Below are 14,059 nucleotides of genomic sequence, written 5' to 3'. Positions count from 1 at the left end.
TTATTTGTTGGGGAGGGATAGTCTCATGGGTATCTAGTGGTTCAGACTTGATTTGAAGCTTTCGTGACTGCAGGAATTACTCTTTGTTTTTTTCGGTAAAGTCACGTATAAATAAGAAATAATAAAATAACATAATAGCGTACGACGTTTCAGTTGCAACGCAAGCAGCCATCATCAGGTACAGAAGAGCTAAATTTAGGAGAGAGGGGAAACACATAACCTCAGATGTATATACAGACACCCAAGTAGGGGGAACTGACACAGATACAACAGGGGACACAGAGAGAGAAGCATACCAGACAAACAGAGTTTAGCAAAAATTTTGGAACCATGTAAAGCAACACAGATGGTCGGTCAAAACACAATTAACGCATAGTGCGGTTGATCACGTTATTTCAAAGATTGCTAAATTGCAAGTTAAGTATGAAACTCAAAATACAAACTGCACACACACACATCCAAGAAGAGCGAACCAGCACAGAGACAAGCACACAGTGAAGTCGCCTTAAATAGGCAGCGAAGGTAAGGCTGAGAGACAATGGGACAAATCAGCATGAGGTAGTGGGGATCGGCAGCACCCACTCGGAAGCAACAAGGCCCACACACAGGCAGAGACAGCACAGAGACACAAATCCAAGCCAAGACACAAAGGCAGATACACAAGCAGAGACAACACAAAGACACAAACCTCTTACTTCCCCTGAGAGGTGGTTCAGACTTGATTTGAAGCTTTCGTGACTGCAGGAATTACTCTTTGTTTTTTTCGGTAAAGTCACGTATAAATGAGAAATAATAAAATAACATAATAGCATAACTTGCAATTTAGCAATCTTTGAAATAACGTGATCAACCGGACTATGCGTTAATTATGTTTTGACCGACCGTCTGTGTTGCTTTACATGGTTCCAAAAATTTTGCTAAACCCTGTTTTTCTGGTATGCTTCTCTCTCTGTGTCCCCTGTTGTATCTGTGTCAGTTCCCCGTACTTGGGTGTCTGTATATACATCTGAGGTTATGTGTTTCCCCTCTCTCCTCAATTTAGCTCTTCTGTACCTGATGATGGCTGTTTGTGTTGCAACCGAAACGTCGTATGCTATTATGTTATTTTATTATTTCTTATTTATACGTGACTTTACCGAAAACAACAAAGAGTATCTAGTGGTTCTAGTTCTTCTCAATCTGATTCAGTTAATTGTTGGTGGCTCAGGGCCCGTTGATTGAGATTGGCGCTCGCCTTCCCATCAACCGGAGGCGAGGAGTGGTGGTCATGGTTACTTATGCCCTCACTGAAGACGAACATCCGTGGAGGGATGCAGGCAAAGCCGATGAGTCAGATGCCTTCTATGACCTCCTGTCACAGGTGCTGGCTAAAGTGGCCCCTCAGGATAGAGTCATCTTGTTGGGTGACTTCAATGCCCGAGTTGGTCATGATGCTGGCACCTGGTCTGGAGTGATTGGAGGGCATGGGCTAGATCAGCTCAATAACAATGGTAGGAGGTTGCTAGATTTTTGTGCAGCCCATGGGCTGGTAATTACCAACACGCTGTTCCGGCATCGGCGCATCCACACATCATGGATGCATGTCAGGTCCAAGCAAGAACATCTGCTGGACTACATACTGACGGACCAGCGGATGCGAGCCCATGTCCTTGACACCAGGACCTACCGTGGAGCTGATCTGCCCTCTGACCATCGACTAGTCATCCATATGATGCGCCTCCCATTCTTCCACTCCGGTGGTGGGTGTACACCCAGGCCCCCATTCCAACCTAAAGTGGCCTGGTCTCAGTGATCTGATGAAAGTTGCAAGCGAGAATTTCATCATCGCTTGCGGCTGGGGTTGGCATCGTCCCCCACTGCTCCTGATGTCGAGGGTAAATGGGCGAGGTCTAGGACTGTGACTCATGCAGCTGCAATGGCTGCTTTGGGTACGTGGTCCAGACCTCCCCAGAGACCCTGGCTGACAGAGGAGGTGTTCAGGATAGTTGAGAAAAAGCGACAGGCCCACTGTCATCGGCTACAGAATCCCACGTCAGAGAATGAGGAGGCTTACCGCAGCCTTCGCTCGGAGGTTCGGAGGGCCGTGAGGCGCTGCAAGGATGGGTGGTGGTCGCGGGTTGCTGAGGAGATGGAGTCTGCCTCGGTGGCCCACGATCACAAATCTCTATTTAACTCCATCAAAAAAGTAACCTGCAGTGCCACACCTATTACCATCATTAGGGGAAAAAGCGGTGAACCAATTTCCGACCCTCAGGAACAGGTTTGCAGATTTGCTGAGCATTTCTGTGAGGTCCTGGGGGAGGGGAAATCCCTCAGCCAGGAAAACATCGTGGCACAAAGTGGGGATGACCCTGCTGAGGCTGCGGTGCCTCAAATATTGGAGGAAGTCACCCCCTGTGAGTGGCTGGCTGAGGTGCCATCTGTTGAGGAAGTACTGAAGGTGATCCAAAGTCTGAGACCAGGAAAGGCACCAGGCAGAGATGATCTTCCAAGCGAAATGCTGAGGGAGGGTGGCGTTTGTGCACAGACTGCCCTATATGGCATCATAACAACAGTCTGGACCACTGGACGGGTTCCGCAGGATTGGAAGGATGCCCTGGTGGTCCCCCTCTTTATGAAGGGGGACCGCACAGACTGTAACAACTACAGGGGCATCTCACTCCTCAGTGTGCCGGGAAAGGTACTGGCAAGGATTATTCAACCTCGCCTAGCCAGGCACGCTGAGGATAAGGCTTGCGGAGCCCCAATGCGGTTTCAGGAAAGGGCGGTCCTGCACAGATGCCATATTTTCTGTCCGTCTGCTAAAGCAGAGCTGAAGGGAATTCCAGCAAGACCTACATCTCTGCTTTATTGACCTGGTCAAGGCCTATGATACCATCAGTAGGCCTGGGCTCTGGATTGTTCTTCGTGTCTTTTGGAGTCCCTGACCCTCTGCTCATGATAATTAAGGACCTTCATGATGGTGAGCGGGCCCGGGTAAAACTACGTGGCCGGGAGTCAGAGCCATTCCCTGTACACCTTGGGGTGCGACAGGGATGTCCTCTGGCTCCCACATTATTTAACATCTATTTTGACCACGTAGTTCGTGAAGCCTTCAATAGCTGTACCGGGGCAATCTCCATTTGGTACAGATATAATGGGAGGCTGATTGATGCCCAGGTGCGGTCAAGGGATGTCTCCCTATTGCTCAACCACGTTATGTATGCTGATGATTTGGTAATAGCTGCTCAATCAGAGGAGGAGTTGGAGACGCTGCTGCTGAGACTGGAGCATGCCACGAAGAGTTGGGGCCTTACCATCAGCCCCACCAAAACTAAGCACCTGCCTGGGTATTTGTACCATCGGACACTCCACCCCCACAACTCCCAATCGGTGATGGGGCAGTTGTGGAGAGAGTGGAGAGTTTCCCATACCTGGGCAGTGTGCTTATGACCGGCTCCAGTTTAACAGCAGAGGTCTCACTCCGAATCAGTCGAGCGGCAATATCTTTTCATCGGTTGCGTAACGCTGTGTAGAAGCTACCTGGTCTGTCGCTCCGCACTAAGCTTTAGGTCTTCTCGGCCACGGTCATTCCCTCCCTTCTCTACGCTTGAAAAACGTGGACCCCCCTAATGGAACATCTTTGCCGGTTAGAAACATTTAGGCTAGCCTGCCTACGATCCATCCTGGGTTTAACCAGGCTGGATTGTGTGAGGAGCTCACAAATGCTTGAAAGATCTGGGCAAGGTCCCATCGGTGAGCTCCTCCGGCAGGCAAGGCTGCGTTGGCTGGGTCATGTAGCCCGCATCCCCAGCCACCGCATGCCGAAACAGCTTTTGTTCGGCCGGATCGAGGGGGCTAAACGGGCGCGGCACGGGCTAGAGAAGAGATGGAGTGATGTGGTACAGGAGGACGTGGAGCTGAGTGGACTTGCTGATGACTGGTACCAGCGGTGTCAAGATCGGCCTCTGTGGAGAAGGCTCATAAAGGATGCTACTGGGCAGTTGGAGGCAGTCGCCCTCCAACAACAACGGAGGGAGGAAGAGCGACGCTCACAACGAGCGGAGCGCCAGGTGGCTAAAGCACAGCAGGTTGGCACAGTAGGGGGCACAGGTGGTGGATCAGCCAGTCATCTCAGTCATCTTAGTCAGTTGACCCGTAGCACTTGGGTCTGCCCCGTGACCTCCTGCCAGCGGGCGTTCGACACTTCACGTGGCCTCAAGGTGCACATGGCCTGGCACAAGCGTCGTGGTGACGTCACCGCCACTTAGTGGCGAATGGCGGTTATTGTTGTTGTTGATTGAGATGAGCACTGCCCATTGCTGTGTTTGAGCATGGAGGCACTAATACTATGACTTACGAGCAGGGCCGGATTCAGATTATCAGAGGCCTAAGGCTAATTAGGAGCGAATGTTTTACACTTAGAATTTTTTTCATGAAATGTATCAAACATAAATGACTCACTTCACTAATTTCTTCAAACGTTCCCCCCCCCCCCCCCCATAGTTTTAGCTGTGACAAAATCACGAATGATGTGATCGTAATTCGAAGATTTAAAAAATGCCCGATGGCGGTGCATACCGTCACTTAGCTGTTACTTCAATGTGACATGGAGGGCCTGCAAAATATGAAGGCCTAAGGCTCATTATCCGGCGCTGCTTACGAGGCCCGTTTCTATTAACCTGGCCAGCCACTAGCTGATTCTGTGTAAGCAGCCAGAGGTGTCCATCCCAACATGTCATCGCAGCTCCAAGACCACATTTGATTATTACATCGATCCGTGCAGTGTGTTGCAGGGCACCTTGAACAACTGCATTCTGCTGCCATGGAAACATCTGTTGAGCTGGGTAACAGGCAATTTATGTCAGCAGCCTTGAAGCATATGCCTTGCTTATCAATGTTCTCTTGAGAAGTATTGACGATTAATGCAATTCACATGACAGCCAATTGAAATTAACACAGTACGATAGTGTAAAGATCTGCAAAGAGGAGTGGGACAAAATCCCTCCTGAGATGTGTGCAAACCTGGTGGCCAACTACAAGAAACGTCTGACCTCTGTGATTGCCAACAAGGGTTTTGCCACCAAGTACTAAGTCATGTTTTGCAGAGGGGTCAAATACTTATTTCCCTCATTAAAATGAAATCAATTTATAACATTTTTGACATGCGTTTTTCTGGATTTTTTTGTTGTTATTCTGTCTCTCACTGTTCAAATAAACCTACCATTAAAATTATAGACTGATCATTTCTTTGTCAGTGGGCAAACGTACAAAATCAATAGGGGATCAAATACTTTTTCCCTCACTGTAGAGTGACTTTACGTGACTTTACCGAAAGAACCAAAGAGTACCATAGTTTACCATAAAGTAGTTTATTTTTCATTACTTTATTATTTAAGTGATGACTGTCATCATCATCATCATCTATAGTATATACACTGCTGGATGAAACCCTCAAGCCATTACCATCCTTGCAATTCCACAATCCATTTCACTGCTGTACTTGAGCTGATTCCGACTCCATGGTGGTCCCTCTCCAGCATGCTCTTTCTTTGGGTTGCCTTTCCGTGAGTCTTGTCCATCAGCCCAAACTCACTTGCTTTCCTTAATAGCCAACATGACGTTTCTAATTTGCATTTGTTCTCTGATTCAAGGGATCCTGTTTCTGTCTCAGAGTGGAATTCCAAGCACGAATCTCACCAGCCTCCGTTTTGCATGTTTTCAGTTTTTTTGACAATTTCTTTGTCAGGAGCCATGTTTCTGAACCATACGTCTTCTCCAAACATATTAGTACATTCATTTTACTGATCAAATCCATTGAAAGTATTGTTTTGTTCTTGTAGCTCACTGCCCTTTCCAAAAGTCCACGATGACTCAATAACTGGTCTTCTCCATACAGATGACAAGTCTCCATTGCCTCGTGTCTCTATAGACTATTAAGCACCACCACCATTTACAGTCATTGTATACTCTTTAAAAATGTCTGTTGAATTGTACCGTCAATATTTTTATTGAGCCTCATAAAGGGCAAAATAAAATAAAATCCCACACTGCGTTTGGATCAATCACAATGCTTACAAAGCCCACCCATTTTAGTTGTAAATGCTGCAAAATCTTCATGTATTGGCTGATATGTGTTGCCTTGGAACATTCAGTGCGAATGTTTGAAACATAAAGGCAAGGAAAGGGCATCCAAAATCAAAGATCATCCATTTGAAAAATAATCCAAATTACCCACTGTCTTCCACTTTGCCTGCATTCTTCAAAGTGAAATGTGATTATGTTTTTTTTACTCACATCTATAAAAATTGTTATTTAGTCCAAATGTCCTTGCTTTAGAAACAGAGTGCAGGTCACGTTAACCTATGGTGTGTCCAGAGGGAGTCCATGAATAAGTGTAGATGGTGCCTTATTAACGAAAACAACTCCATGCATTATTTCTTCTGTTTACATTTAATTTACCCACATTACGGAACAGGACCAGTGCAGTAAATTATTTGATGTTGCAAGACAAGGAAACACATATGCATAAATATATATAATTGGAGGAGCCGCAATTGAATAATCCAGTACTTAATATTATTATGGCCAATGAAATGTACGATATATATTACACCGGAAGCTGCCTGTTGGTCCAAGCATATAATTTGATTGCTTCACCATTGCTAAGTGTTTTAGATGATGGAGATAGTTTGATACAGGAAATATTTACTTTGTGCCAAGATGGTAATACTAAAACATATTTACCAGAAAAGTCAAGGCCTAGAGGCCATCGTTTCCAATGTTTTTTTTATTCTATTGCCATTATTCCCATAATTTTCCTTGATCCCACAGCTGCTATAGACATCTGTCCTCCAAGATATGATGTTTATGTTCCCACCATATGAGTGTAGGTCTTCGGTTCAGTCAACGATCTCTGGGTGCCAATCCAATGCCCTTCTCAGAAACCTTCCCTCTTCTGTCCTGGACATTTTCCCCATGCATCACAACCTCACGTTCCATCTACGACACTTCCTTGCTATGATGTATTCCTAAATTACACGTTCACCCTACCCTGCCATGGTATTCAGAGAATCCTCTGAATGTGAGAAAGTATGGAGGATGTCGTGGGTTCAATCCCAACCCTGACGCCTGTATATTTTGAGTTGGCATGTTCTACCTGTGGTTGTGTGGATTTTTCTCCAGGTCCTCCGGTTTTTTTCTCACATGTTTAGAGTATTTGGTTGCTATAAATGTGCACATGATAAACCATTTCATTGAGCTATCATTTGTGGCCAGGCCACTTCTGAAAGAGAGCTATATAGCTCAGTGGGCCTTACCTGGAAAAATAAAAAAATGGTTTAGTTTTATATCCTAAGATCGGGATATTTGTTTACAATTACTTTGTTAGAGTTCAGTCCCTTAACCTGTAAAGTTATACACTTTTATAAAACACCCATCGATTTATACTCAAATTCTTCTCTCTGTTCTTCTGAAGTGCTTTATGTAATGTAATGAACGATAAACCTGTCCTGCTAATGCAATAGATATATTGACCTCATTCACTTAATGCACATCACGAGCTAAATACACACAATGCTTTATTACCTCCACATTCTCGGTTTATGTATATTTCTCCACTTAACCCAAAATATATATTATACACCCCATCAACTGTATGGTCCTTCTGGCAGTGCACAATTTCATCAGCAATTATTTAAGCCAGGCAGATTCCAGAATTTGGGTAGTGTAAGAAATACTTTCATTTTGATATGGAGAGATTGATATATGAAAGAGGCATTCTTCATTTATTTTACTATTTATATTCTCCACAAGAATGCTAATTATTTTGAGTTATGTTTATTATCATTTTGCGTCAAACTAGGATCTCATAGCATAAAAAGTAAGGGGTCGTTTCCTGTAAGATTGAGAGTTCTCCAGCAATGATTCATGCAAGCCCGACTGTTGATGAGACATTGTGTTGACACTGTTCCAGAGTTTGCTTGTCTTGAAACATGCTGCTGAAATTATGCACTCCCAGAAGGCCGTGCACAGCTGATGGATTTTGTAAGAAATATTTTTATATTTTATTTAGAGACGGATATGTAAAGGAGGCATTGTGTGCTTATTTATTTGGTTGCTTATCTTCTCCACAATGACGCTCGTGATTACGTTGAGTTAGGTATTTACAGAAATGTTTCTTCTTCATAAGAGAGCGAAGATGGAAAGGTGGCGAAATTACTTATCGTTGTACTGTATTTGATACTTCACAGCGTGGCAGTTGGAAACCACTTACGAATGTCTACAAAGTTGCAGACAGTCACGTACAAGTTTCCTACAGCTTTCAATGTGAGTTTCGTTAAAAACAAAGCATGACACAATTTCACAGCAAGAAAACGAGACATTTGCAGTAAAAAGACAGGAAAGCACACACCTAATTTCTCAGGAGCCTTGGGGTTCACTCGGGGGTCACCCTCATAAGAAGCTTGGAGTGTTTTGATCAAAGTTAAAATAAAATTTTACAGAATGTGTTGGCAGTGGTGCATTAGCACACGTTCACAAAACATTAGAAACGCCTGTTATTAATGCTGCCCTGTAACAAACAAAAATGTATAGCAGCCACACACCATAGATCGGCATATGTGTTAGCTTACACGTATTTTATTTTTGTTCATATATATGTATTATGAGACGTTGTTAATGACAAAGTTGAGGAATTTTTTTGGTACTTTTTATTTCTGCCTCTTTCAATATATTCATAAACAAGCACATGGCCAGGCCCTTTGTCAACCCACTGTTGAATGGGGGTGTCCCCTCACTGTTGGTTATGGGGGCTATTTAACCATACTTCACCACACTGGTCAGGGTGGGGAGCATAGATGTGGGAGCATAGACGTCCAGTACACGAATGTTTTTTTTCTTTCTGCAGAGCCCTCTGCTCCCAAACTCAACGTGGCCCCACGGCAGCCTGTAACATGGGCGGCGGCACATACAGACACCATCTATGCACACAGCCCCATTTAGTGGGAAAAAAAAAATCACCGTCGCGTTCTCTCAACTCGGTCAAAGGCGCAGTTGGAAGCACGTGGCACGCAGGCCTCGGGGGAGAAAGCCTCCTGGCGCGCAGCCGCCCTTGCGTACCTGGTGAAGGTCCTGCTCGTGCAGCACCTTGCCCAGGTTGTAGAGGCAGCTCGCCACCGACGTCATGTGGGCCTGCGGGTCCTTGAGGCGCTCGTCGGGGATGTCGGCGCAGGCGCGGAACACGATCTGAGCCTCGCTCGCCTTGCCTTGGCTCACCAGCACGATGCCCGTGTTGAGGTACGCCGCTGGAGGGCCCACAGCCACCATCGCCGTCAAGTCAATGCGCACACACACACGGCCAGAGACGATGCCCGTTCAGGTTGATGTCTTCAGCAGCAAACGCGTCCGCCTACATCTCTGCGGTTCTGCAGTCAACCTCGGGGAGGTTCAGACACCGCTTGCCACCGGCTTTGTGCGCGGTCATGGTTTTGTAGCACAATGCTCAATCCAATGCACCACCACTAATCCTCGTGGGAACTTATATGCACAACCGATAAAGATTCCCCCGTAGAGCTTGAACAGACTGTTGGGAAAAGTGCGCTTAGCGAGCACCCGTGAAGGCCAATGGAGCACACAGGGGGTTGAATTACCAGCACCAAGTCCGGCCGCCTTTGTCTCTCCAGTGATGATGTTTACAGACTGCGGTTAAGTCGAGCTAGGGGAGGCTCAGGACTGGTTTGGATAATCGTCACTGGTGTTTGCCGTGAGAGTGAATCGAGCGCGGGTCGCCGGGCTTGTAGCACAGCACACCACCGCTCCCCCCCCCCCCCCCCCCACATAAATACACGTAAATACAGCCAAAAACTTACACGCATATACTCACAGCGTTATACACAAACCGACACACATCCCTACACACACGTATACAAAAGACCAATGTCCCCTGTATAGCCTACATAAACTGTGAGGGCAGGTGTTGTTAGTGATAACCTATTAAAGCCAGATTGGAATTCGTTGGTTGGCTTAGCCAGAACTAACCCCAGTCACCTTTGTCTCCTCAGTGTTGATATTTACACATCGCACCAGGCACTAGGCTGAGTTGACCTAGGGCAGGCCTGGGACTAAAACCACTCATCAATAAATGTTAGCCTTAGGCAGGAATCAAACTTAACTCATTGATGTTCATACCCCACTCGCACTGACTCACAGACTTCTTGTGGCAGCCAAATGGCCAGAAACACGGCACACAAAAAAAGGAGTCGGATGTGCCATCTGCCATTGCGATGATATGTGGGTTTCATTTTAAAATACTCACCGTCATTTTTTCTTGTAAAGAGAGTAATCATCATCTATACTCCTGCCGTGTACAAAACCTTTCGCATTGCCTTGGGCAATTATCCCCATTTCACTTCTCAACAAAGCCCCCTGTTGTGACCGATACAGTTAATTTCATTGTCATGCTTGCGAGCACAGCACTTCAGACGAGCAAGAGGGAATCATGATTTATGTAAAAACAAAGAACAAATGCTACAGCGAACGACCTTAAAAGACGAGCCATGACATTCTTCAGGGATGCCACATTAAAGAGGAAGGACGTTATGGAACATTCAAGTGAGTTGCATCGCACATCTTAGAGGCATATGGATGAAAGCAGATACGCGAGTGTGCGGAAAGCCAACACGTTATCAAAATAAGGCATACGTATGCGAGCCAGTACACATTCAAGTCAACAGCCAGCACAATAGCGGTGGAGCTTTAAAGTTGGTTTACATTCAACAGACACGATACACTTAGGACACATTGCTAGTTGCTTGCAGAAGCAATGGAAGGCTGCAGGCTGAAAAGCACTTACATGATTGTATTGGGGCAGTCACTCCGATAGTTGTTCAATCCTATCCATGCACAACATGGAAATATAAGTGGATTTTCTACCATTTATACCTCAGTTTCCCTCGTCTCGGGAGTAGCTTTCCTGACAAATGCTCCACTTCAGCGAGGACAAAGCACTGTAGTGTGTGCATGAAGCACAGTTAATGTTGTCAATTGGCCATGCTTGTTCATCCACTGGCAAGCTTTGTAAAATTACTATATTTAGCCCTGAAGCCACATGGGTGTGAGGGGCTCCCCTATGGAATCCAGGGTACAGCATCAATGCTTGGGTTAATGCGAGGGTCTTCTTATCGATCAATGGACCGCCGAGACCCCACGGAAATACGCCCAGCTACCCAGTCTCGAGCACAGCGGCGTAAAAGTTCAAAATACAAAAGACAACCTTTTCTATTTGTGCAATAATAATAATGTGTATTGAAAACTAGTGTAGGAGGTTAATGATGGAGCTGGCTTCCCCTTTAAACCTGTCTAGCTACATTATGCCTAAATTATTCGGTTAGAATCAAAAACTGGAATGTTACATGGTGATTAGGTAAGTATCTTTTGGACCACGATAACGTTTTGTATTCCTTTCATCTTTATAAGCTCCTTTGTCAAACATTTAGTTTCATTCTTTCCGATGCCTTACATAACAATCCATAGACTGGGTATCCCCTATTCCTAGCCCAAGCTAAAACACGCACCCTAACCATGCCAGGCCCTGGTGGGGTACCTGTTCTGCCCTTCACTTTCAGCAACTTTTTGCCTTTGTCGAATTCCTGCACAGCCCCTTCCCAAATGGGATGTTGCTCCTTCTCCTCTGCTGCCTCCACTACTTTTAATGCCCCCCGACCCACCCACAAACTTCTGACACCTTTCCCCACCCTTCACCCGAATGAAGTCCAGGCGAACAATCGTTCTTTTATCGTCCGCCTTTGACTGCATCCATGCCCCGTGTTCTTCCTCCGCTGATTCCCACTCTTTTATTTTTCTCTGCCATGCACTCTCCGTTTGCCCATTCTCCCCAACCGCTGTGCAACGTCTCTTTCGACTTCATGAATCCGAATTGCACTGTGTTGATGTGTACAACTGTGGGCCGGTACGCATGTTCACACAGTGCCACAGTAGCAAGAGCGGCGTGTGTGAGAGAGGGGGTGGCCTTCCCGGGCGTCCCTTCTGAGTAACCAAATTGTTACAAATGAAGCAAGCAGTGGCACCGGATCTGTGATGGGGAGAGATGCCAGAGGACGACAGCAGCAGAAGGGTGGGGAGGAGGCTCTATATCCCTGATATATGCAGCCATTCTGCGCTACTCTACGGTTCAGGAGCCATGCATGCCTTGGTAATGCAGAACCTTGACTGTGACACACAGAGCCATTCCCGTCTTTGCTGAATCCATGCCTTGATAGAATGTTGTCCAAGTATTCTGCTAGTGTACATGTTATATATATGTAAAATAAACCATGGTCTTGCCTATTTATTCACACACCATGTAAATCCACATTGTTATTATAGTGCAGAACCACAAAGACTTACAGGCCAATGTTGGCCGGGCACCGATGGCCAGCTTGTAGTAGTACAATGCTTCATTAAGTCTATTCTCCTCCTGGAGCAGCAGGCCTCTGTGAATTAAAGCACAACAATAACAATTTATCAAACACACGTGATACTTGACACATTACAGGTCTGGCTTTTAGATGGTAATGTTTGCAGTTGTGTGATGTTATTGCCTGACTCTAGCATGGACAATGTGTATTCAAGCATGAAGTAACCCATACTAAACTACATTAACTTTTTGGGGTAGCCAAACTCCAAGGTTTCCTCTATCATACGGTAACATAAGCTCCCCTCAATCAAGTTTTTTAATTTGATCAATTCTAGAGCTCAAGGAGGTATGGCGTTCTTATATTTTCGGGCGTATTATATTGTGAGAGCCAACTTCAAATGGTTAGACCCTGCTTGTATTTGCATATGGAGGCACGGGGACTCAGATACATTTAATGTTTGGCCTATTCAAGGTCATGTTGGCTAGGCCCCAGGACATCCATCGCTTACTGGTCTTCATTTCCACAGAAGTATACACGCGTATTACCTGGAATAGTGTCTTGAAACTGATGGAGGTGGCCTCCCCTTTAAACCTATCCATTAAGTCTTTCACAGTTTAAATTAATTTACAGTATATATTTTACAAAACACATAGGGTCAAATTCACATCTACTTTAGAGCCAGGGTATCCCAGATGCGTCGACTTCATATGGAAAACATACCAACGTGTGTTTGGTCATAGTCAGATATTTAGAACATATGTTTATCTGTTTTTTATACTTTAACCACATGTATTCTACAGTGATTATTCCTACCTCAATAGTTTGTCCTATAGGCTTCCACCTAGAGTAGATCTTAACTCAATATCAGAGAAGGTTTTTGTTCACCTTTGCTCTTCATGGTCAGCCAGACTTACCATATTGTGAGAGTTTAAGGAACACAGGAGACCCAAGTTTAATATTTGACTCCTCTTTCTATATTTTGTGTTTTCTTTAAGTATTGTATTTTATTCATAACGTAATATGATACTTTAAAAAAAAGTGTATTCTAAATTGATATTTGTCGAAACAACTTTTGTTTTGAGCCACAGTCTACCAAGGCAAAACATTAAATTGATTACTATATTCTTGTTCATTACAACAAGTTAATAAACGTTTGTATTTCATGAATAATTATCGTAATTTTGAGATTGCAGGGTATCTCAGGTCCCTTCACCTGATGAAGGCCACTTGTGTTGTGGCCGAAACGTCGTGATTTTTGTTATTTTATTTTTTACCTACGTGACTTTACCGAATAGAAGCAAAGAGTATGGATCCTTGCAGTCACGAAAGCTTCAAATCTAGAATCATCTCAGGTCACTTTACACATGCTAAGCGCTTTACATTACATCCCATCTCAAGCATTTGAAAGGGCACCCCCAGTGGCAATTGTCCCTATGGGCATAAAGTGACTCAGTACATGGCTTGCGAGAATATGCATTCAGTCTAGGCAGTCAGGGTCGATGATTGCAATGCATATAATCCCAATGGAATATTTTAGGGGAACATTTCGAAAATGGAAAATTTGTACCCCAACACTGGCAACCAGTGACCTGCTTTTGCGAAGAGCGTCAAGGGAACTTTAACGTCCACTGTGAATCAGACGGTGCGCAGTAACATAGCTACTG

The 14,059-nt window shown here is 45.1% G+C and overlaps 1 protein-coding gene across 1 annotated transcript in view; it reads right to left on the bottom strand.

Annotated features, from left to right (window-relative positions):
- Window positions 1-14,059, bottom strand: part of TMTC2 (transmembrane O-mannosyltransferase targeting cadherins 2) — a 322,742-nt gene that overhangs the window by 65,396 nt on the left and 243,287 nt on the right. The window contains exons 7-8 of the mRNA XM_032948785.2: window positions 12,385-12,470; window positions 9,100-9,284 (exon numbers count right to left, since the gene is read on the bottom strand). Of these exons, the coding sequence (XP_032804676.2) occupies window positions 9,100-9,284; window positions 12,385-12,470 (271 nt within the window). The remainder of the gene's footprint in view (window positions 1-9,099; window positions 9,285-12,384; window positions 12,471-14,059) is intronic.

The sequence above is a fragment of the Petromyzon marinus genome, chromosome 7 (assembly GCF_048934315.1).
Source record: "Petromyzon marinus isolate PM22_M1 ecotype Great Lakes invasive population chromosome 7, UKy_Petmar_22M1.pri1.0, whole genome shotgun sequence".
Classification (NCBI taxonomy): Eukaryota; Metazoa; Chordata; class Hyperoartia; order Petromyzontiformes; family Petromyzontidae; genus Petromyzon; species Petromyzon marinus.
This window is presented reverse-complemented; position numbering and strand designations above follow the sequence as displayed.